Below are 24449 nucleotides of genomic sequence, written 5' to 3'. Positions count from 1 at the left end.
TCCTATCTTTAGTCTACTAGACTATTCTATTTATGCATAGAATTCTGAGTGCAAATTCCAATCAATACAGATCTCATAACAATTTTCCATAAACATTTATTGAATACTTACAATGTAAAAAGTATTATATTAGATAATGGTTAATAAGACAATCTTTGTCCTTGGAAAACAGACTTGTAATGGTTTACAATATGAGTGATAAGCACTATTTAAAAAAAAAAGGTGGGTCTATCATATTTGTTATAGCATTTGAAAAGGAAAAGTTAATTTTTCCCTTGAAGGAAGTTGGGGGGTTGCTGGGGAGCTGGAGGAGTGAGTCTGAGAGGGGAGGATGTGGGCTGGAAGACAGTAAAGTAAAGGGCATGAGACAGTGAGTGGTGAATGGGGGAGGTAGCCCCAGATACTGGCAGAGCCCAGGATTGCCCAGGCAGTAGGGCTAGGTGCTTGCTCTTCTTTCCAGCATGATTATTGTGATTGGTGACCAGCCTTGTCATTAGAGAACAGCCTGTTAGTGCAGCTGGTTTGAACAGTGTGTTTATGACGTTTGTTTTGGGTTCATTTTCCCAATGTGTTACCCAGGACATGTAAAGAATCAGAGATATCTTAATATACTGAGAAAATTCCTCTGCATTTAGATTTAGAACCTTAATTAGAAGATGGTTGAACTCTTTCACTTTGGACAGTTTATGCCTACTATATTAAAGCCATATTATATCTTTTGCAGACTTTTAAAAACATAATATGTGGAAGATTACGTGTATAGTGCTCTAACTCTCATTTCTCTTCCATTTAGCTATGGCTCCAAAAGCAATATACTCCGTTTTTTTGCAAAACTAGTCACAGACAAATGTGTTGACTTGGACAGGATGTTTGTTATTTCATATTATCTTGGTGATGACACCATTTCAGTGTTTGAACCTATAGAGAGGAATTCAGGTAAGAGATATACTCTTCACAGTATTTTCTTGAGAACATTTTAAGTGTCTCTTCATGTTGAAAATTAGGGAACATGATCTGATTTTGTAGCTTAGATTATCTACAATAGAGGCTTTATAAAAAAACCCTGAACAATAGGGTTCTTTTTACAGATCTCTTAAATGGGAACCTAAACATTTAAAATGATAGAAGTGGAACAGTTTTGGTTGGCTTAGGGCTGGGAGACCTGGGGTTACCTCCTTCTTGCCACTATCCCCACTTCCGCTGTGGCCTCTGAGGCACCTCTGTGGAACCCAAGGGCTTCAAAATCATGGTCTGAGTACCACTAGTTTTACTTGTAGCCAGCAAGCCAAGAGGAAGTCTGTATTCTTGGTAGTCCTACTTACAACATTTTTGTCTGGCTGTAAGACAAGAATCCCAGATACACAAATTCAGTCGTCAGGGTCCATCTTTATCTGGTCCTTCTGTCTGTTGAGGTTGTTGCCAAGGTTCCAGCACTCAGGCCCACAGAATGCCTCTCTGTAATATGCTGGTACCACTGTCATTGCTGAGGAGAGGCATTGACTTGCCCAATCATGGCACTGTAGGATCCTGTTCTTTGTCTCAACATGTTTAGAACTTTTATCAGTGCTGAAGACATGCATTTGGGAAGAATAATCAGTGATGTGCTGGTTAACTGGCTCTTTGAAAAGATTTTAAAAGCCCCGATTTGTACTGTTTGCCAGTTTCCATGGTGTGAATACCCCAACCATGGCCGATTTCAAGCAGCCAAGAGTTTAAAAACTGGCTTGCAAAATCTCTGAAAATTCAACTGTCAGCTCCTATGAGCTAGTATGAGCTACTTAGCACACCAATGAGTAAGGAATAACTTGTATAACTAAGGCTCCAGAGTGATTTGAATAATGGATCAAATCTTAAAATATGAAATTGCATAGGGATGAATATAAGTCATGCTCTTACAGGTCAAAAATCAACTCTATACACTTAGAATGGGGAAGATGTGGCCAAACAAGTTGCAGCATGTATGAAATAGAAAGGAGTGATGGTAGTCAACAACAAGCTTACTAGTAATCCTAGTGGCCATGATTGAGAACTTACTATTATCCTTACAAGGACTTTATGAGGTTAGGTTTTGTGTTAGTCCAGCTCCTCTAAGAAGCAAATGCCAAGACAGGATTAAATATGCAAGAGATTTAATAGGGGGAATGCTGGTGAGGGAAAATGTGGAAGGAGCCAGAAGAGGCTGGGAGAGCTGTCAGACTGTAGTGCAGTTCTGATGCCTGTGAAGCACAGAGGGAAGGAAGAAAGAGGGAGTCTTAGACTGCAGTGAAATTCTAAGAAAATTTCGACAAGGTTGACAGGGAGTCCTTGAGGCAAAGTTGCTAGTTGGAGGAGTCCTTGTTTTGTAGGAGTGAGCCTGTCTTACTATCCCTGCCTTGCTCACTCATCTGTTGGCAGCAGCCTGTGGGAAGAGTGACCTCAACACACACCTGAAGATTGATTTAAGAACACAGCAGCTGGGGCCTTCCATCAGTTATGTTCCCCACTATAGGCGACCTGAGAAGTACATTTTCAGGGCCTCCACACATCTGATTCCCATTTTACCAATAAGAATTCAGAGAGATTAAATAACTCCTAAAGATCACCCAGCGAGCGAACAAATGACAGAGCTCGGAAGCCTGTGTCTTTTTACCACCTATCATTTCTGAATGTGGTAGGAGGAGTGGGATGAAGTGACCAAAAAGCTTATCTGGTCTCAGGCTATATTTATAGGTCTGTAGATTTCAGTTCAGTATCAGAAGATGCTGGAGTTCCCTGTTCAACTCTACTGGCTACTTTCCAAGAGGTCAAAACAAATAATGTCTAGAAGAGAACAGATGAAATGATGATAGTTCTGGAAAGTAAGAAATATGAGGCATTACTAAAAGAAGCAAAGGAATTTTACCTGTAGGAAAAAAAGACTTAAGGGGACTCCCATAGTTATCTTTAAACACTTAAGTAATCTCCTTTACAGAAGTAGGGCATTTGCTACCTAATCTGCACGTCAGATTAAGTATAAGACATCATCTGGGACAAATAGGTGGAAATAAGCACAAGTGAGGAATTTTCTAACTGGTACTGTTCAAACATGCTCTAAAGATGAGTGCCTTCCTCATGTTCCACACTCCCAGTATGCTGCTGGGCATATATAGGAGGTCCTTGCCAAGTGTTTATTGGACTGGGAAGGGAGTAGACAGAGAGAAGAAAAGGCTAGAATTACACACCATTTTTTCTCTGTTTTTTCTTTTTTTTGTTTTTTTGAGATGGAATCTTGCTATGCTGCTCAGGCTGGTCTTGTACTGCTGGCCTCAAGTGATCCTCGTGCCTCAGCCTCTTGCGTTGCTGGGACTGCAGGCACATGCCACCATGCCTGGCTTTGCTTTTTGTCTTGAACATCCTCACCTAGGAAGTCTTATTTCTTCACTCACTGCCTCATTCTTCCCTTAAGTCCAAAAATAACAGGCAATATGAGTTCACAGGTAACTTATATGGTGGTCTGTGCTTGAAGATAAAGTAACTCTGAAGGCAAGTCACGTGGTTCTTTTAAGAATAAAGGCTGCTCATGAACTTTTCTATTTTTTATAGGAATTGCTGGTGGGATGTTCTTGAAAAGAAGTCGCGTTAAAAAGCCTGGACAAGAAGTCTTTAAAAGTGAACTATCTGAATATATCAAGGCCGAGGAGCTGTACATTGGAGTCACGGTGAATGTGAATGGTTACTTATTTCGTTTGCTCAATGCTGATGAGTATACCTTAAACTACATGGAGCAGAATACAGATAAGGTGAATTTACTTTGTATGATTCTTGACTTGCCTCTCAGCCCTCCGCAGTCTGTGTTTTTCTTTCTCTAGGGCCTTTTCTTCTTCATCTTGCCACCAGTTGTACATTGTGCATTCACACATGTGGGCATGAATAATGGATTCGTGTGACTTGGCCACATGTCCCATCACAGAGGCCAGGTTCTTGTCTACTCTGTTTACATGCTGGGTTCTCTTCTGCCCAGCATCACGGATTCCAGGCACAGGCAGGAGGCAGGGCCAGGGTTGAATCAAGTTTCCTGGGTTTTCTGCTGACGCTAACAATGTTTTCAGAAAGAAATTCAACAACTATAGGAAAGGAAGAAAAATCTGGTGCCACACACTGGGCCGTCCCAGTTAATTGGCACAGGCCAACAGAGAAGGCCAAGACCTGAACAAACAGAAACCTCAAGGGAACTGAATAGTTGCTGGGTTTGCAACTTCTCATAACAGTAGCCACCTGAGGCCTAAATAAGGATTTAAGGATAAACTGGCAACAGTGAGCTCAAAGAGTTTTTTTTTTTTTTTTGAAATAAGATGGCAGATGGGTACTGTTACTGCAAGTGCCATTATGGCAATGCTGTTCGGTAAAAATAACATATTGATAAAATCTTGATTTTAAATGTGGACTAGTTCGGTGTACAAACATGTTTATTTGGGAGTCATTGCCTAATATGGGAAAAATCTATCTGGAAAATTTTATTTTAAAAGTTTACCTATAAGTGATAATATTTATGTGCCATTTATATACATACAGTGCCAATTTTGTCTCATTTATATATGAAATGGCTGGGGTTAAGTTGCTAAGATTGATGTCTCTGTGTACATCACATCATTCATATCAGTTTGGATCCTCTGAGAAGCAGACGCCAAGACAGAATGAGAAGTGTGAGAGATGTTGTGGTGGAAATTTCTGAGAAGGATAAAGGGGGAGGGGGTAGGAGTGGGCAGGGGGGACCTTCAGACCGGGAGGCAGGTTGAACCCCTGTGGAAGGAGAGCGAAAGGAAGGAGGGGTGGGTAGGGAGAGCCTCAGCTGACAGCACAGCTCTGAGAAAGTCTCAACCAGGCTGATGGGGAGCCCCAGAGCACAGACTGCCCATCAGAGAGGTCCCCTGTCAGGCAGGAATCACCTGGTTCTAGTCCCCCTGCTGTGCTGTGTCATTGGGTGGGAACAGCCTGGGGAGAGTGTGGCCCCAGCAGCGACATTGCCTGTGAACTCTGTGTGAATCCGGAAGGTATGGCAGCTGGAGTCTGTCAGCCAACAATGCTCTTCTCCACAGGGTCTCTCTTGATAGGAGGCCTGAGAAGCGCCCTCCATGGCTGCCATGCCATCTCTCCATTTGTAGTCTTAGGGATTCAGGTTATCATAAAACCTTGAACCAGTAGCTATTCGAAAACACTGAATCTAGATGAGAAACTCAGTAATTGGGAGTTTAGATTTCTGGAGACCAGCAGGCCTGGCTTGGGAACCTGACTCCACATTAATAGCTGAGGGACCTTAGATATTGTATTTTTCCTGAACTTCAGTTTCTTCATCTTTGGAATGGGAGGAACAACAGTGCCTGTTTGATAGAATTGCTATGAAGATTAGATGTGATAATGTGTATGAAGCGCTGAGCTAACCATGAGGCCCATGGTAAGCTCAATCAGTGTTGCTATTGTAAATTAGAGTTCTATTTCTAATCAGAGGGTGAGCCTATACCTTAATATAAAATATATATAGCATAAATATAAGATATAAAGGTTTTTTTTTTCCTTTGAGGACAATAAAAGCAGGGTAGGACATTATCTGGAATCAGCATCCCAAGTTAAAACTGCATTATTTTAAAACTGCCCTTAACAAAGACATTCTAAGCAGAGAAAGATTGCTATACTATTTAATATCAGCCTGAGGAATCTTTTCAAAAGAGCTAATAGGTCCTGTCATGGAAATAGATGAAAGGAAATGCAAAAAAAGTGGGAGGAGTAGGGGTCTGCGATAGGTGCCAAACCACCTGGATCATTTTCTGGTGGGAGAGAGGGATCTTTAGACTAAATTGCCATCAATATTTTTATTTTAAAATTTAATCTTCTCATTTTTGGTCTCTTACCTATAATTATTTACGACCTTATGTTTCACTGGATGCAAGAAGTATTCTTACCAAGTCAAAAAGCTAGTCACAGGATAAGAGACAGGAACAGTGGACAGCCCAGAGAATGACTGTGCGAGGGTTAGGGTGCTTGCGTGGATCTTTGATACCCAGCCTTGCTCTCATCAGTGCGTTGCCTAATGGACAGCAGTTCCAGGGGGACCCCATTCTAAAGATCTAGAGAAAATGGAGGGCTACTTATCCAGTTTTGAATCCCCATTTTCTCCATTAGGATCTCCCAACATATTGGGCCACTATCCAAGGGTTAGAGGGAGGAGGCTGAGATGGAAGCAGGGATTGTTTTCTGATCTCTGTGGCCTGGTGTTCCTTAAGCTCATTTCCCTCAGAGCTGGGGCCTATGCTGATGTCAGCTGTTGTCCAGAAGCTTTAATTGAGGAGATACAAAGCTAGTCATGCCTTCTCGGTGTTGGTTTCTTTGCAAAGACAAATCTGCTAACTTCATGTTCACAGTGTGAAGTCCCTTTGCTGGCCATCAGCAAGATTGGGCTCCTGAACTGTTAGGAATATTTAAATATGTTTTTCCTTTCATTTCCCCCTTACAGTATCCTTTCAGTAACCTCAAACTTGCCCTACAAAAGCTGAAGCAAGAAGAGGGAAAATCCAGAGAGCTCAAGCAGATATTTAAAGCTGCTGACTCTAAGCACACAAATATGGTGGATTATAATACATTCAGGTAAGCCATATTCTGCTAACAATCACCTGTTTTCCCCTCAAGGTTGTCCAAATAACAGAAAGAACTATTTATTTCCTAATCAGTTAACTATTTTTTATTAGGAATTGGCATTTCTTTGAGTTTGTATTATTTTGTGGTAAAGTTTTGGCCACTAATACTCTAGTAAATGTTATGAATTTACATATAAAAGGAGTTTGTACATAGGAACAGAGGGACAAGAGCATAGAAAGTCAGCTGGTCACATTGTCTTATGAATCAGGAGGTTGAAGGATCAGCAGAATGCCAGGAATGATGCATCTGAGTGAGAAAGACAGAAAAAAGCACCGCTAAGAGCACCTCCTCCCTACCAAAATCTGGGGGACAAAGGAGGGACATCTCCAGGAATGTGATGAAGTTGGAAAATAGTAAAAACTTCACCGATTATCAGAGCAAAGGTGATATGTATGCATCTGTGTATACATGTGCTTACACACATATGTGTATTCTGAAAGACATGAAAATATAGGAATCGAGGGAAAAATATATGACAGTAGTTGGAAATATTATAACAAATCATGATTAAGATTTTCTCTAAGGTGAAGCTGAATTCTGGGACTATCCAGTGGCTGACCGAGGCAAATTTCCAAACAGCAGAAACACAGGGAAATTCAAATTCAGGGTCTAGTACAATTGTGAGACTTCTTAGGCTGAAAACAAAGTGAATGGAGCATTTAGGAGAATAAATTAAATCATGGATGGAGGACAAAGGGGACTCTCTCTTTAGGCTGAGAATTCTGGCTCCTGACAACGATAGTGGCTGAAAGCTATATAGTAAACTCCGCTTGATGCAGTCAAGATGTGGGCTGAGAAATGAGGAAGTGAGCCCAGGAGAGGGTAGCAGGGAGGTCTTTCCAACTTTGTGTCTGCAGTCGCCTATTGCATCACTACCTGGTGGCCTGGAGCCCACCATTAGGCCCAGAGTGTCCCAAGAGCTCATTTGTTGTTTTAACAAAGCTCTTTTGTGTCTCCAAAATGTTCTTTGGAGAGAAGCAGTCAGAGGACATATTTTTATTGTTTAGAATTCCCAACCTTCTGGGATCAATAAGAATTTATAGTTCTTTGTTATTGTTCATAGTCACATACACATGTTCATAGTGTTTTGGAAAATAAATGGAGACAGTAAAGAGCAGAGACAATTACACAGGCCATGGGCTAATGGAAAGCAGTGGAGGTGAAAGCAAGAAATTTCCAGCAGAAATGAGGGAGTGGTTTCGTTTTATTATTTGTGTCCTTTTACAAAAGCATCCATTTTTCCAGCACTCGCAAAGTCTATTGGAAACACTTTAGTGAGTTTATAGGGCTTTTTGGGAAGCACTTAGGCCAGGCAGGCGATCCAAGGAGGAAAAGTTGCTTTGCAGATGGAGGCCTGACCCTAATTGTGGGTGGGATAAAGGGCCACTACGCTGTGATTGGAGGGGTGGCGTCAAGGAGCTGCATGCTCTGAAAGAAGGACCTCCCCGTCCCAGAAATTCCTTAAAATGAAACTCAGATCAGGTTTCGCCTGGCTTGAAAAATCCTTCAGTGGCTTGCCATTGTCCTCACAATAAGATCCAAACATTTGACTGCAGCCAGCAAGGCCTTGAGTGATGTGAGTCTGTTTGTATTTCCAGTGTCATCACCTCTTTTTCTGCAGCCCTGTCTTTTGGCCTTACTGACTGTCTTTCGGTTTCTCAAACACATCAAGCTCTTTCCTGTCTCTGAGCCTATGCACACCAAGTTCCCTCTGCCTGAAATGCAGTCACCACCATCCTCTGCATGGCACACTCTAGGACTCATCTCAAATGCCAACTCCCAGGGGGGCTTTCATTCAGAGGGGCTTTCTAGATCCTATCTAGAGTAGATCACCTGCTGTTATTCTTAGCCACTTGTTTATATTTTTCACAGCACTTAGCACAACTTGCAGTTATTTTATTTAGAGATCTGTTTACTTGGGGGTGGGGTATCTATTTGTATGTGCTGTATGTGTCTTCTCCTATTCGAATGTGAGCTTTCTGAGGGCGGGGAACTCAATGGTGTTGTTCCCTGCAGCATCCCCTACTGCTGGGCTCAATACATATAGTTACTAAATGAAATAATGAACCACTAGAGTTGTTCCTGGGGGTTCTAGTTTGGAGGTGATGGCATGGCCTTCAAATGAGAGCGTAGACCAAGAGTCTAGATGTCTCGATCCATATGACATGCTTGGTGCCGGATGCTGAGCCCTCTGTGCTTGGGGCTGCTCATTTGTGCTCAGCCCACAAATGGTCCCTGCACCTTGTCTTCAGCCCCATCTTATGCTTTTCAAACTCTTTTCTGAGCAAAGAAAAAGGAACTACATAGCCCGTGTCTATCACATCATACCCTAATTCAATTCTTTGCTCAGTGCTTTTACTAGCTAATATTTTCCTTTCATTATGTATGTGTATGTGTGTGTGTGTTTGTGTGTGTGTGTGTATTCTGACTCTCCTCATCAGAATATAACCTCTTTGAGGGCAGGGACCTTCTCTTTCTTGTTTTCTGCTTTAGCCTTATGACTTATTTCAGTGTCTGGCAAACAATAGGGTGTTAATAAATACTAGTTGAATGGGTACATTTTTTTTTTGTTTAGTGTTTAATATGCCTCAGATGAAATCCACTGAGATAATTCTCTGCTTTTGTGTCTTTTGTGTTCTACCTTCTCTCTTTTCTTTTCTCCTTCCTTCCTTCCTTCCTTCTTCTTTTTCTTTTTCTTTTTTTTATTATACTTTAAATTCTGGGGTACATGTGCAGAACGTGCAGGTTTGTTACCTAGGTATACACGTGCCATGGTGGTTTGCTGCACTCATCAACCCATCATCTACATTAGGTATTTCTCCTGATGCTATCCCTCCCCTAGGTCCCGACCCCCCGACAGGCCCCGGTGTATGATGTTCCCCTCCCTGTGTACATGTGTTCTGAATGTGTACGTTTTATCTAGTCCTCACTGCTTTGGCTTTGACCTGTAGGCTGATTGTGTCCATGCTAGTTCTTCAAGCTCAGACCTTTCTCCTGAGCTATAAACCTGGAAACACGAATACCTCTGGGACGTTTCCCCCTCGCATGTCTCTTAGGCATCCCAAAAATAACTTTCCCTAACTTGACCGCATTTTCTTCTTTCATAAAGTAGCAGCTAGGAGACTGTATCCTGATAAAGGCCATCATGGGCATCCCCAAGAGTCCAGACCAGGTGTTGGCTTTGTGTCTCCCCTCTCCCCTCTCTCGACCTCTCCCACTCACCCTTTGGAATTATACGTCTTGAACTACCTCTGGGAACTTTCCCTTCTTTACATCTCCAGCTTCATGGTTGTAGTTCAGCTATTCATCACTGTTTACTTGGACCCTCTGGAGAGCAGTGTAACTGATCTCTTTTTCTTAACTCTCATCCTCCAAAGTTTTGCCAGAGTGACCTTCCTAAACTCTGATCGGATCATTCTTCTGCTCTTAACCCTGCATCAGTGCATGAGTTTGCCTACCTTTAGCTCTGTATTTCCATTTCACTAGAAGAATACTTTTATAGAAGCCACCATGTATTGAGCACTTACTGGGGGCTAAGCATCGTGCTAAATGCTTTATACCGACTCTTCACTGGTAGCCTCCTGTCAAGTTGTTACTTGTTTGCTTCCCTGCCTCCACATCAGCTCCTGCCAAGTGCAATAGATGTTTGCTGAATAATTTAATGAACGATCCTATTTCTCAAGGAACGTTCAGTCTAAAGCTTGCAGCAATCAAGTAAATAATTGATTTCCTTGCACCAGGGAAGGGCCATCTGGCTCTTACTTAGGGAAGTAAGGAGAAGCTAGGCCTGATCCTCACTAGCCAAGTAACTTGGGCAACTCACTTCACCTACCTGTATCTCACTCTTTTGTTCATATATTGGTCTCTGAGGTCCCTTCTAGGCTCTGACAACTGGAAACTCTGAAAATGTTAGTTTATAATATTCTTGTAAAATGTTCTCTTTTCAAATTTGTACATTGAGATAGTAGAGAAGAGCAGAGGCAAGCAAAGGCAGGACTGCAGCATAGGCCTATGGGCTTGGCCTCTGTGGCCCTGACTCTCTTCTGCTTAGATACCTGGCACTCTCAGCATACACCTGGGGCTTCAGGGCCCAGACCTGCTGCTCTGGGCAGTGGTCCAAGCCCCCAGCATTGCCCTTTTTCTCAGAGATGTGCATCTCCTCTCAGAAAAACTTTGAGGGTAGGAGCTGATAAACTACCTCTGTATAAGGTGCCATGGTCAATAATGGATTAATGTGTGGGCCTCTTGGAGATATTTGCCTCAGAATAGACCTGATGGAATGCAGGGACAGGCAGCCATCAGGAAACAGAAGTAGGGAATAGTTTTTTTTTTTTTTAATTTTTTTATTTGGGTAGGGAACATTTATCTTTTGCCTTATGGGAATTCACCACTTCTGCTTCTGTTTCATTGATCCTCTTTAGAATCTTTTTGGCATGGTCTATCAGATTCGCCTATGAGAGCTGCTGATCGTTATCCAAGAGAGTGCAGATAACCTTTCTTAGAGCCTTGGGATAGATACCTGGTGGCAGTGGTGGGCAGATTTCAGCAGGGAGCAGGGCAGGGACTAAGCTTGGCAGGGCTAGTATTTCATGCAGTTGGGAACATAGGCAGGGTGGGGCTTCCCAGTGAGGGCCCTGGACTCTGAACCACAGGCAGCAGCAGCAGCAGCAGCACTGAGAGCCCAATGCCAAGGAAGATGTGGTCAGTCCATCTCTCTGGCCACCTCCCTGAGCCTTGATCTACCCATCAGAGATGACACCTGGCCCCATGTAGCCTGTGTGTATTTTGGTTAGCCGAGTGCTTGTCTCTTCTCTCCACCTGGGGAAGCTCTCAGAGGGCAGGGCCCATGCCTGGTTCACTCTTGTGTCTTTCCCAGATGCCTCCAGAACCCAGTGTATCAGACCTCAATGAACATAGTGAATTATTACAGATTTTTTCTTCAGGTCCCCATTATCAGTTGCAGAGTCAGTAGCTCTCCTGTGAACATCCATGTAATAAATTCCTTCTAAGATTTAGAACCTCAAGGAGATTTTCTCTCTTGTAAAACTAAAATTCTTCCTAAAAGAGGTAATATAATAGAAATAGTTCTTATCACTGGTTTTGGAGTTGGCAAACCCAGATCTAGCTCTTGGCTCTCTTGTTTACCAGCTTAGTGGCCTTGGGGAAGCTGCTGAATAATTTTTTCATCTGTAAAATGGGGATGGATAGTAATACATAGGACACAGCTGTTGTGATGAATACATTTGATACTGATATTAAAATTCTTATTGTAGCTGACTAGTGCATGGTGGATACTCAGAAAGTGAAAATGCTTTATCCCAATAGTTGTGAACTGGTGTCACCAACAACAGTAATAGGAAGGTACATCTTGTTTCCAGTATTTCAATAAGCTTTATATTTACTCATGGTGGGGGTCATTCAAAACATTCTTTAATAAATGAGGTTGAAAGAGAAACTCTAAAAACTTGTAGGCCTTGAAGATGGAAAATAATAAACATCATTGTTGGTGGACCAAGGCTGGGAAACATTAATATAATCTACCCTATTGCTGTCCTTTACTTCACGGAAGCAAATTGTAAATTTAGTGCTTAGAACATGGTAATGATCTCATCCTGATTTATCTAGGACAATTATCTCTCCCTTTATATGGTTTTGCCCTATTTTTATTTGGACTACTCTGTCTACATTGCTATTGGTGTTTTTTATTGTAAGCAATCTAGCATCTTTTAAGGAAGCCACTAGTCTATGAATCTATATGAACAAAAGCAAAAACAAAGACAAATAAAATCCCAAAGCACTCAAACGTAGGTTCTTATCATGAACCAAATAGATTCTTGGACAGTATTCATAGCCTGTCTTCAAAATGGAAATTTCCATATATGTTTTTGAAAACAGCATTTTGAACTTTCCTAAAAGCATTGAATATAAATAATGTGATGTTGTAGAAAGAATGCTAGCCTGGGAATCAAAAAGATGGAGATCTTTGATTTGATTCTGTCACTGTCTGGTGGTGGTGTTTGTATTGGTGAGGGCTTAGTTTTAAAAAGGAATATCCTCTCTGGCTAGTTAAGCAAAAAAAAAAAAGGAATTTATTAAAAGGAGCCTGGGTGGTTCACAGTGTCTTTGGAAGGGCTGGAGAAACAAGCTCAAGGCTGAACTATAGGAACAGTGCCCAAAACAGGGCTGTAGAACTTGTCTGATGAGAAAATGACCTCTGTTACCACCACCCATGACTCATTGCTGCACTTGCATTGCTGCCAAGAACTTGATTTTACCACAGCCATAACTACCACTATTTCTGGCAATCGTCCTTTACCACCCCTGAAGGCTGGGCTCCTTTGACACCAAACGTGGCCCACCCTGAGCTGCTTTTCTTCTGTTAATCCCTTCTGAGGCACAGTCTTAAGTAAGCTTCCCTGATTGGTAGAGAGCCTGGGTCACCTGCATATTTCTAACTGCAAGGAAGTCTGGGAAATTGAGCTCTGACCTCTATGTTGGGGTGGTAGGAAACTTATGTGGGAATTTCCCCAAATATAGAAAGGCTATTTAAAAGATAGCCTTTGTAGAAAGTTTCAGTTAGACGGGATAAATAAGTTCTGGAGATCTGGAGATCTATTGTACATCATGGTGACTATAGTGAATAATGATGTATTATATACTTGGATTGCTAAGAGAGTAGCTCTTAAATGTTCTCACCACAAAAAAATAAGCGTGTGAGGCGATAGATATGTGAGTTAGCTTGAGTTAAATTACTTCTAAATGTATACCTGTATCAAAACATTACATTATGTGCTGTAAATATATACAATTTTGTCAATTATACTTTAATAAAGCTGGGGGGAAATTGAATAAATAAAAGATACCCTTTTCATTTGCCATGAATATTGCAGGGATAGTAAATCCAAACCAACATGAGCCAAACAGGGAACACGAATATATGTTGACAACAGGGACAAAGCACCTACCTAGTTTTAGTACTTTGAAAATATTGTTTTGACTCGCCAAGCAGCTAAACAAGAGGCAAAGCCCTCCCCTACGCTTGGCTACTTTTGCAATCTCTGATGAACTTTTCTGAGTTTCCATTGCCTTAAATGAAGGTATTGGATTAAAAACAGGTTTATAGGTTGAAAGCTGGCAGTTATATTTTGTATGGCTTTTGTTTAATGTTTTTAAAATTGGGAGTTTAAACCTAAGAATATATATATCTGGTGCCTCTTGGAAAATAGAAATTGGACCCACATTTCTCTATGGCAACAATCTTTTGGGGGTGAATGGCACTTGCCCTCCTTAGATAGAGCCTGTTCTCTGCACTTCTTCTCAGTTTCTACAAGTCCTTATTGTCTCACGCTAAGGCACTTTCTCCTATTTATCTTACATACCTACCCCAGTAGGTACTAGACTAGGTAATTCTTGGATTAGATCATATAAGGCACCTCCCAGACATAAAATTCCATTATTTTGTTACTCTAGGTATTGTGGAAATAGGCATTTAGGAATCACTGTATAAATAGTTCAAAATAGAACTGAAGACTAATTTTTTAAAATTAGAATCCAAATATGATTGTATACTTGGAAAATACAAAGGAATCAATTTTAAAATGGTTGGAACTATTAAGAGTATTCAGGAAAGTAGCTAAATATAAGAAAGCTATATATAGAACAATAGCTTTACTTTATATCAGCAATAACTAGTTAAGAAGTGTTCTGAAAAGGGGAATACTATTTGCTGTAGCAACAAAAATGAATTATCTGGGAATAAATTGGACAAGAAGCATAAGACTAAAATGAATGCAATTTTTAAACTTGATATCTCTGAATGGGAAGACAATATTGTGAAAATTCTAATTTTCCAAATTTATAGATTTGAAGCAATTCCAATCAGAACTGCACAGCAGGTTTTTGCTCTTGCTGTTGTTAGATTTGGTTTTGTTTAACAGGGTTAAGGGAGATAAATTGACTGATTGATTATGAAGTTTCATCAAGAAGAATAAGGGGTTGAGAATATCCAAGAAAATGTTGAAAAGAATATTAAAATGTAGATACTAGAAAGGTATATGATTTACATACATTTGAAAACATTTTCTAGCAGAGAAACAAAAATATCAGTGAAATACAGTGTAGAGTCTATAGAAGACCTATTTTTATGAACTTTCGTATAAGTATGGAGAACATTTCAAATCAGTAGAGAAAGAATGGATTATTAATAAAGATTTGGTGACAGTCAACTAGAAAATGCCTTTATACGCTTATTTTGTGGTGGAGCACAGTTTCCAAAAGCCATAAAGGAAAGATTATATTGACTACAGAAGAATTTTATATCTCTCTATGGCAAAAGCTATCACAAACTTAAAAGACAAGGGACAGACTAAGAGAAAATATTTATAACCTGTGTAAGAGCCAGAGGATTAACATTAAGTACTTAAGAACTCCTATAAAATCAACAGACAAAAATGGATCAAAGGCAGGAATAGTTCACAGAAGAAATACAAATAGTCTTTAAACCTATGAAAAGATGCCCAATAATGACACAATCTGAAACAATGATGAAATATTATTTCCACTTACTATATTGGCAACATTTAAAAAGAATAATATAACTGACTCCAGGTGAACATGTGTGGTAACAGGTACTCTCATTTTCCACTGACAGGAGTTTAAATTGGTTCAGCATTTTGGAGGGCAATCGGCAGAATGTGTCTAATGTTTAGACTCTTACCTGGTAGTTGCACTTGTAGAAATTTTTTATTTGAAAAAATTTGGACAGGTGGATTGATAAATATATGTGTATGTGCATGCACAATATTTATTGCAGCAAATTTTGTAATAGTAAACATTTAGAAAAATAAAATGCCCAACAATAGGGAAATAGTTGGATATATTCTATTGCATTAATTTCAGACAATATTTTTTAGCCATTAGAAAGAGGTAGACCACATATGCATAACAGAAAAAATGTTTGATGTATCAGTTAGGATTGTCTAAGTAATGCTGCAGTAACAACAACCCCTGAACCTCAGGGAATTAAACCAACCAAGGTTTATTGTTTGCTGACTTTATGTATCCGTTGTGGTTGTCAGGGGAATTTTGTTCATAGTAGCCACTCAGAGACTGAGGCTGACAGAATAGCCACTACCTTGAATGTTCGCAGTCACATTGCCATAAAGGAAAGAGAATTTTGGAGGGTCAAGTACAACAAATTCTTACTTGGCAAGAAATACATATCATTTACACTCTCAATTTATTGGCTAGCACTAGTCACAGGACCCCACTCATGTGCTCAGAAGAAGGAGGGAAACCAGATCTTGGTGAACAGCTATGAGTGGCTACCACATATGTGTTGTGCTGTTTTGTAGATAAAGCAAAATCCAGAAGTATGTTAATATCCTACTTATGCCAAAAATGTAAAAGTTGTGTGTGCATGTATATTTATATAAATATTTCAAGGAATGTATATCCTTTGAAGAAATGCTAGCAGGCTACACACCAAGCTATTAGTGGAGTATGCTTCATTCCTTGATTTTTAATTTTTTTTACAATGAGCAATTATTTTTTAAAACTTCAATTTAAATAAAATAAAACCCAAACAAAATAAAACCAAAAGGCCTGGGAAAAGAGCTTATGGAACAGTTTTTCAGAAAGAACATTTTTTATTTCTTGCTTCAGTTTCCAGAAACAGCTAATGGCAGATGCTGGCAGAATGTTCCGAGCAAAAGTCAAGAGGCTTGGAATCATAGAGTAGCGCACAGGTTGCTATAGTTGATACTCTACCTACTCTGATTATTGACTACAGTCAAATAATTGTAATGTGCTTACTTAAAATTCTTATTTTAGGGGCCACAATATTTTATGTTTATGCAATTACAAAGTTTCAGAGGTTTAAAGTTAAGTTTTGAGATGAAATAGTTTTTATAATTTTCAAATTCCTATCAAATTAGCATGTTTTACCCATTCATTTTCTCCAACATTTTATGAAAATTTTAAAACATCCAGAAAATTTGGCAAGATTAAACAGTGGACACCCCATATATCCACCACTGTGCCATTAACCTCTTACTTTACTTGCTTTATCACACATCTCTCCATTTATACATTCTTATATCCATCTATTGACCCATCTTAATTTTCGTGCATTTCAAAGAAAATCATAGACATCAGTTACCTCCCTCTAAATATTTTAGCATGCTTACTATTTATTTATAGTTTTTCTTTTGATGTAAAATTTATGTTCAATAAAATGCACAAACTTTATACATTTGCTGGGTTTTGACAAATGTACGCTTGTGCAACCCAGATCCCTACCAACACACAGAACATTACCATCACTCCAGAAAGCTCCCTCATGCTCCATCCTAGTCAATTCCTGTGCACATCTGCCATTCAAGAGGTAACTACTGTTCTGATATATATTTTTTTCACTTTAGGTGCTTTTTTTTTTAAACTATAGGTGATTTTTCTCTGTTCTAGAATTTCATATGAACGGAATTATACAGTGTGTACTCTTTTGTGACTTCTTTCGTTCAGTATGATTTTAAGATTCATTCGTATTATAGAGTGTATCACTAATTCCTTTATATTACTGAGTAGCATTCCATTGTATGAATATACCACCATTTGTTGATTCATTCCCCTGCCAAAGGATACCTGGGTTGTTTTCGATTTGGGGCTAATATGAATAAACCTGGTCTGAATATTCCTGGCACAAATATTTTTGTAAACATGTGTTTTTATTTCTCTTGGTTATACCTAGGAATGGAATTGCTGGGTCATACATAAAGTGTGTGTTTAGTGTTTTGAGAAACTGCCAGACCTTTTACCAAAGTGGTTGTATCAGTTTACATTTCCAAGTCCACATTGTCAGTCTTTTATGGTTGTTGCTTTCTGTGATCTGTTTAAGATGCCTTCGGCTGGCTCAGAGTCGCCTAGGATAGTCTCCTATGTTTCCCTCTAATAGCTTTATGGTTTTAGCTTTCGCTTTTAAGTCTATGACTTATCTCAAATTAAATTTTGTGTATGGTGTGAAGTAGGGATCAAGGTTCATCTTAAATTCTTAAAATGCTTATTTGAAATTCTTATATTATGGGCCAGCATATTTTATATTAAAGTAAAGAAAAAATAATTCTAGGCTTTAGAATATAATTTTGAAATGGAAGAGTTTTCATAATTTTCAAATTCTTATTTAATTACTGATGTCTTACCCATACTTTTTTTTTCTTATTCTATGGTATGGTTTTGACTGTTAAAATATCAAAATCTCCTTTGCAAAGGAAGCTAAAATACTGGCCTTTTATGTTTTCTCAAATCTTATAGTTTTCAATAGTTTCCTTATGTAATACATTCGTATTTCTTAAAAATTGAAGTATTCTCACTAAAATAATATCTTAGTTAACTGAGGAATGCTGGATACCAATGATCTTATTAACTGAAAGAAACTGTATACCACACATATAGTGGATTATATTTTCCAAAGATTGCTTCAACAGTATCTCCTATCCAACATGCTCCCCTATAATGTGAACTTGACCCTTCTTCTTCTGAGGGATAGGGCTATGTCATTTCCCCTTGAATCTTTTTAATTTACAATTTCTTATTTTTGTGGGTACATAGTAGGTGTATATATTTATGGGATACCTGAAATGTTTTGATACAGGCATGCAATGCATAATAATCACATCATGGAAAATGGGGCATCCCCTTAAGCATTTAACCTTTGTGTTACAAACAATCTAATGACACTCTAAGTTATTTTAAAGTATGCAGTTAAATTGTTATTGACTATGGTCACCCTGCTCTGCTATCAAATACTATCATTCATTCTATTTTTTTTGTACCCATTAACCATCCCCACCTGCTGCCCTCCCCTCTCCCCCACTACCCTTTCTAGCCTCTGATAAGCATCCTTCTACTCTCTATCTCCATGGGTTTGCTTGTTTTGACTTGTAGATCCCACAAATAAGTGAGAACATGCGATGTTTGTCTTTTGTACCTGGCTTATTTCACTTAACATAATAAGCAAATTTCATTCTTTCTTTTTGACTGAATAGTACTCCATTGTGTATGAGTACCACGTTTTCCTTATTTACTTACTTATTGGTGGACACTTAGGTTGCTTCCAAATCTTGGCTATTGTGAACAGAGCTGCAACAAACATGAAAGTGCAGATATCTCTTCGATATACTGATTTCTTTTCTTTTGGATATATACCCAGCAGTGAGATTGCTGGATCATATGGTAGCTCTGTTTTTAGTTTTTTGAGAAACCTCCAGACTGTTCTCCACAGTGGTTATACTAATTTACATTCCCACCAGCAGTGTACAAGGGTTCTCTTTTCTCCACATCCTCTCCAGCATTTGTTATTGCCTGTCTCTCGGGATATGAGCCATTTTAACTGGGATGAGATGATATCTCATTGTACTTTTGATTTGCATTTATCTGATGATCAATGATGTTGAGCGTCTTTTCATATGCCTGTTTGCCATTTGTATGTCTTTTGAGAAACGTGTATTCAAATTTTTTGCCCATTTATAAATCATATTATTAGATTTTTTCCCTATAAAGTTGTTTGAGCTTTTTATATATTCTGGTTATTAATCCCTTGTCAGATGGGTAGTTTGTAGATATTTTCTCCCATTCTGTGGCTTGTCTCTTCACTTTGTTGATTGTTTCCTTTGTTGTGCAGAAGCTTTTTAACTTGATGTGATCCCATTTGCCCATTTTTGCTGTAGTTGCCTGTGCTTGTGGGGTATTACCCAAGAAATCTTTGCCCCGACTGATGTCCTGGAGAGTTTCCCAATGTTTTCTTGTAGTAGTTTCATGGTTTGAGGTCTTAGATTTAAGTCTTTAATACATTTTGATATTATTTTTGATTTGATATGGTGAGAGATAGGGGTCTCATTTCATTCTTTTGTATATGGATATCCAGTTTTCCTAGCACCATTTATTGATGAGACTATCTTTTCCCCAGTGTATGATCTTGGCACCTCCCTTGAATCTCGAGTGGGCTTGTGACTCATGTGTAACCAATAGAATATGACAGAAGTAATGCTGCGTGGCTTCCGAGGCCAAGCTAGAAAAGATGCAGGTTGTGTATTGTCTGCTGTGACACTTCCCTTTGGAGTCTGAGCTACTGCGTGTGTAAGAGGTCCTGCCACCTTGAGGCTACTATGCTATGAAGAAGCCCAGGCTACATGGAGAAACCAACCACATGTGGGTGGTAATTTGATTGAGAGCCCCAGCTGATATCTCAGCTAATGGCCCTTGTCATGCATAATTCAAGCCTCCAGTTATAGAATCTTCCAAGTTAAAGCTCCAGACATTCTTCTGTGCTCTGTCTGAATTGCTCACTCTCAGAAACCATGAAAATAGCAAAATGGGTGTTATTAGCTGTTAATTTTTAGGGTAGTTTGTTAAAAAGCAATATTAACTGGAACAGCATACATCAATGCCTTCCAGGGAAATGAAATACTGAAACTATACTGCATTCACACGAAGTATTTAATTTTTGGTTATTTGGAGAACAATTTGATATCCTTTAGTGCCTCAAAGTCATGGCTTTCCAGTTTTTTAAATGCAGGGGTAGACAAATCTCATGCCACATCTTGGAAGAATCTCTTGTTCAAAGACCTTCCCTTGTCATACATATAATTAAAATGCAGAAATATGTATGTATGTGGATATATATAGATACATACACACACACGTTGTGTGTGTGTGTGTGCACGTCAAGATTCTTTGTACTTGTGTCTTCCATCTGCAAGAACAGTGGGGAATCTCTTCCTTTCACCTGAATTCAGCCAGGTGAGGTGGAGGCTTTTGTGAGTTTAGATGTGTTTTCCATCCAAAGAAGATGTGGTCTCCTTTTCTAAGACCACATTTGATTTTTAAAATTTTAATTTAAATTATATTCATATACAATAAGATTCACTTTTTTGGTGTACAGTTCTGGTTGTGATGCATTCCTAGAGTTGTGTAACTGCCACCACAATAAAGATACAAAACAATTCTATCACGCTGCCTTCCCCCTTCCAACACCCACCACCCCCCCACAATGGAAGTATGCTTTCTCTTGGGTAAACACATAGGAGTTGAATGTCTTGATCGTATGGTAGGTGTATATTTAAACTTTGTAAGAAACTATCATTTTTTTGTTTTGTTTTAGAGGTTTTCTACATCTTTCATTAGATTTTTCCCTAGATATTTGATATTTTTGGTGCTATTGAGTGGCATAATTTTTAGTGGTTGCTCTAGAGTTTGTAATATACATTTACAACTAATCCGAATTGTATCAGTCAGTTCTCACAGTGCTATGAATAACTACCCGAGACTGGGTCATTTATGAAGAAAAGAGGTTTAATTGACTTACAGTTTTGCAGGCTATACAGGAAACATGACTGGGAGGCCTTAGGAAATTTACAGTCATGGCGGAAGGTGAACGGGAAGCAAGAACCCTCTTCACAGGGTGGCAGGAAAGAGAGAGAGAGCAAGCGGGGAAGTGCCACATGCTTTTAGACCATCACATCTCTTGAGAACTCACTATCATGAGAACAGCATGAGGGAAATCTGCCCCCATGATGTAATTACCTCCCACCAGTTCCCTCTCCCAACATTGGGGATTATAATTCAACATAAGATTTGGGTGGGGACACAGAACCAAACCATATCATAAGTTCAGTTTCAGATAACACTATACTAGCTTCACCAGTAGGCAAGTACTCCTTCCCCCTTCTCTTGTATCATTGCTGTCATTCATTTCACTTACATATAAGCATACATAAGTATAAAACCATGCATAATCAAATACATTGTTACTATTATTTGAACAAACTTTTATGATAGATCACTTAAGAATAAGATAAATAAAAGCTTTTACTTACCTTCACTTACTCCTTCTCTAATGCACTATCTTTCCTTATGTAGATCTAAGATTTTTACCTAGAGAATTCCTTTCTCTTCGAAGAGCTTCTTTTAACATTTCTTGCAAGGCAGGTCTACTGGCAACAAACTCCCTCCATGTTTGCTGAGAAAGTCTTTATTTCTCCTTCACTTTCGAAGGAAAAATTTCACAGGATACAGAATTTTAGATTGGTGGTCTTTTTCTCTCAACACTTTAAATATTTCAGTGTACTCTCTTCTTGCTTGCATGGTGTCTGAGAAGTCAGATGTAATTCTTACCTTTGCTCCTCTATGGATAAGATTTTTTTTCCCTGTAGCTTCTTTCAAGATATTTTCTTTAACTTTCATTTCCTACAGTTTGAATGTGAAATGCCTAGGTGCAGTATTTTTGTTTTGGTTTGGTTTTGGTTTGTTTTGTTTTTGGCGTTTATCATGTCTGTTGTTCTCCGAGTTTCCTGGATCTGTGATTTGGTGTCTGACATTAATTTAGGGAATTTCTCAATCATTACTTATTCAAATATTTCTGCTGTTCTTTTCTCTCTTTCTTCTCCTTCTAGTATTCCCATTACCTGTTTGTTACACTTTTTGTAGTTGTCCCACAGTTCTTGGATGTTCTGTTCCATTTTTTTTGTCAGTCTTTTCTCTCTTTGCATTTTGGTTTTGGAAGTTTCTTTTGACATAACCTCAAGGTCTGAGATTCTCATCCATGTCCAGTTTACTACCCCATTGAAAGTATTCTTCATTTCTGTTATAGTTGTAAACCAAAAATAAAATTCAAAGCCCCCCACCTCATCTGGATGGATCCCTCCTCTCAGCAAGGGTATCCCTGAGGGACTAACTTGAGGGACTAGTTCAGGCCATGATGAGGGGCAGGGGTCAGACATACTTCATTATACCCTCTTCCCTTTTGGAATTACTGATAGAACATACTCTTCAAGTCTGATGAGAAATGTGTACAATCTATTCTCTCTGAAGCCTGCTACCTGGAGCCTTCATCTGCATGATAAAACTTTGGTCTCCACAATACCCTGTCATTGTAACCCAGACATTTCTTTCTATTGATTCAGGATCTTGAGATAATAACGTAACTCTTTGAACTAATTGCCCATCAGAAAATTTTAAAATCTACCTATAACCTAGAAGCCCTCGCCCTTTGAGTTGTCCTGCCTTTTCAGACCAAACAAGTATATCTTACATGTATTTGATTGATGTCTTATGTCTCCTTAAAGTATATAAAACTAGGCTGTGCCTCAACCATCTTGGGCATATGTTCTCAGGATCTCCTGGGGGCTGTGTCACGGGCCACTGGTCACTCATATTTGGCTCAGATAAATCTCTTCAAATATTATAGAATTTGACGCTTTTTATCGACATAGTGTTGTTGATTGCTAGCATTTCTTTTTGAGTTTTTCTTAGAATGTCTATCTCTCTGCTTACATTATTCATCTATTCTTGCATATTGTCTAATTTTTCCACTGTAACTCATAGCATATTAATTATGGTTGTTTGTTTTAAATTCCTGGTCTGATAATTCCAGCTTCTCTGCCATATCTGAGTCTGATTCTGATGCTTTGTATTTTCAAACTTTTTTTTTTTTGCCTTTTAGCATACCTTGTAATATTTTGTTGAAAGCCAGACATGATGTACTGGGTGAAAGGAACTGTGGGCCAGGCACAGTGGCTCACGCCTGTAATCCCAGCACTTTGGGAAGCCATGGTGGGTGGATCCCTTGAGGTTAGGAGTTTGAGACCAGCCTGGCCAACATGGTGAAACGCTGTCTCTACTAAAAATAAAAAAAAATCAGCCTGGCATGGTGGCTCATGCCTGTAATCCCAGCTACTCCGGAGGCTGAGGCGGGAGAATCACTGGAACCCAGGAGGCAGAGGTTGTAGTGAGCCTAAGTCGCGCCACTGCACTCCAGCCTGGGTGATAGAGTGAGACTCTGTCTCAAAAAAGTAAATTAAAAAAATAAATAAAAGGAACTGTGGCAAGTAGGCCTTTAGCGATGTGATGGTAAGGTGTGGGGGCAGGGAAATATTCTCTAGTCCTCTGATTAGGTCTCAGTCTTTTAGTGAGCCTGTGCGCCTGGACTGTGAAGTACCCTCAGTTCCTCCCCTCCCCTCCCCCTACTCTAGATGGGACCGGATGTCTGGAGGGGACTGGAGTCAGGTATTTCCCTTCCCCCATGTGGATGGCTAGAGCAGGCTGCAGTTGAGTGTTACCCTTGCCCCAGGTTGTTAGGCTCTGATAAAACCCCAGTAGGTCAGGCTCGTGGTTACTTTGCTACTCTCTCTGCCAGAAGTCTGAGGACATATTTTTTAATAGTCACTGTGAGAACCTGATGGAGATCGTGGAGGTAAAATTCACTTAAGTGCAGGCTCTCCGCCCCACCCCCCTCATCCACTTTGACTGGGCCGTCTACAGTTTTAAAAGGCATTAAAAATTTTTTTGTTCTTTTTTAGAAGTGGGGTCTTGTTACATTGCCCAGACTGGATTCAAACTCCTGGGCTTAAGCAGTCCTCCCACCTCAGCCTCTCAAGTAGCTGGCATTACTGTGTCCTGAGACCTCAAGAGTTTTTATCCCTCAGGCATATCCACATTGAGCCTCCAGCATTCCAATTACAGTCCAGAGTTTTCTACCTCAGTACTGGTTCCCACAGAGGTTTCTGCTCCAGTAAATTGTGATTCTCTGTATGTTCCTGCTTGTCTGTCTAATTTTGGGGACAGTGATTTGCCCTGTGACTTCACTTCTCTGACAGATCTAAGAGTTCTTGGTTTTTCAGTTTGTTCTTTTTTTTTTTTTTTTTTGAGAGGGAGTCTTGCTCTGTCGCCCAGGCTGGAGTGGCGTGATCTCGGCTCACTGCAAGCTCCACCTCCCGGCTTCACGCCGTTCTCCTACCTCAGCCTCCCGA

At 39.6% G+C, this 24449-nt stretch overlaps 1 protein-coding gene across 1 annotated transcript in view; it reads left to right on the top strand.

The window, feature by feature from the left end:
• The window catches only part of EFHC2 (EF-hand domain containing 2), a 198236-nt gene that overhangs the window by 107842 nt on the left and 65945 nt on the right, over window positions 1-24449 (top strand). The window contains exons 9-11 of the mRNA XM_004064037.5: window positions 794-936; window positions 3562-3758; window positions 6467-6597. Of these exons, the coding sequence (XP_004064085.1) occupies window positions 794-936; window positions 3562-3758; window positions 6467-6597 (471 nt within the window). The remainder of the gene's footprint in view (window positions 1-793; window positions 937-3561; window positions 3759-6466; window positions 6598-24449) is intronic.

Source organism: Gorilla gorilla, chromosome X (assembly GCF_029281585.2).
Source record: "Gorilla gorilla gorilla isolate KB3781 chromosome X, NHGRI_mGorGor1-v2.1_pri, whole genome shotgun sequence".
Lineage (NCBI taxonomy): Eukaryota > Metazoa > Chordata > Mammalia > Primates > Hominidae > Gorilla > Gorilla gorilla.
The sequence above is the reverse complement of the archived record's forward strand: the minus strand, read 5'-3'. Positions and strand labels throughout refer to the sequence as shown.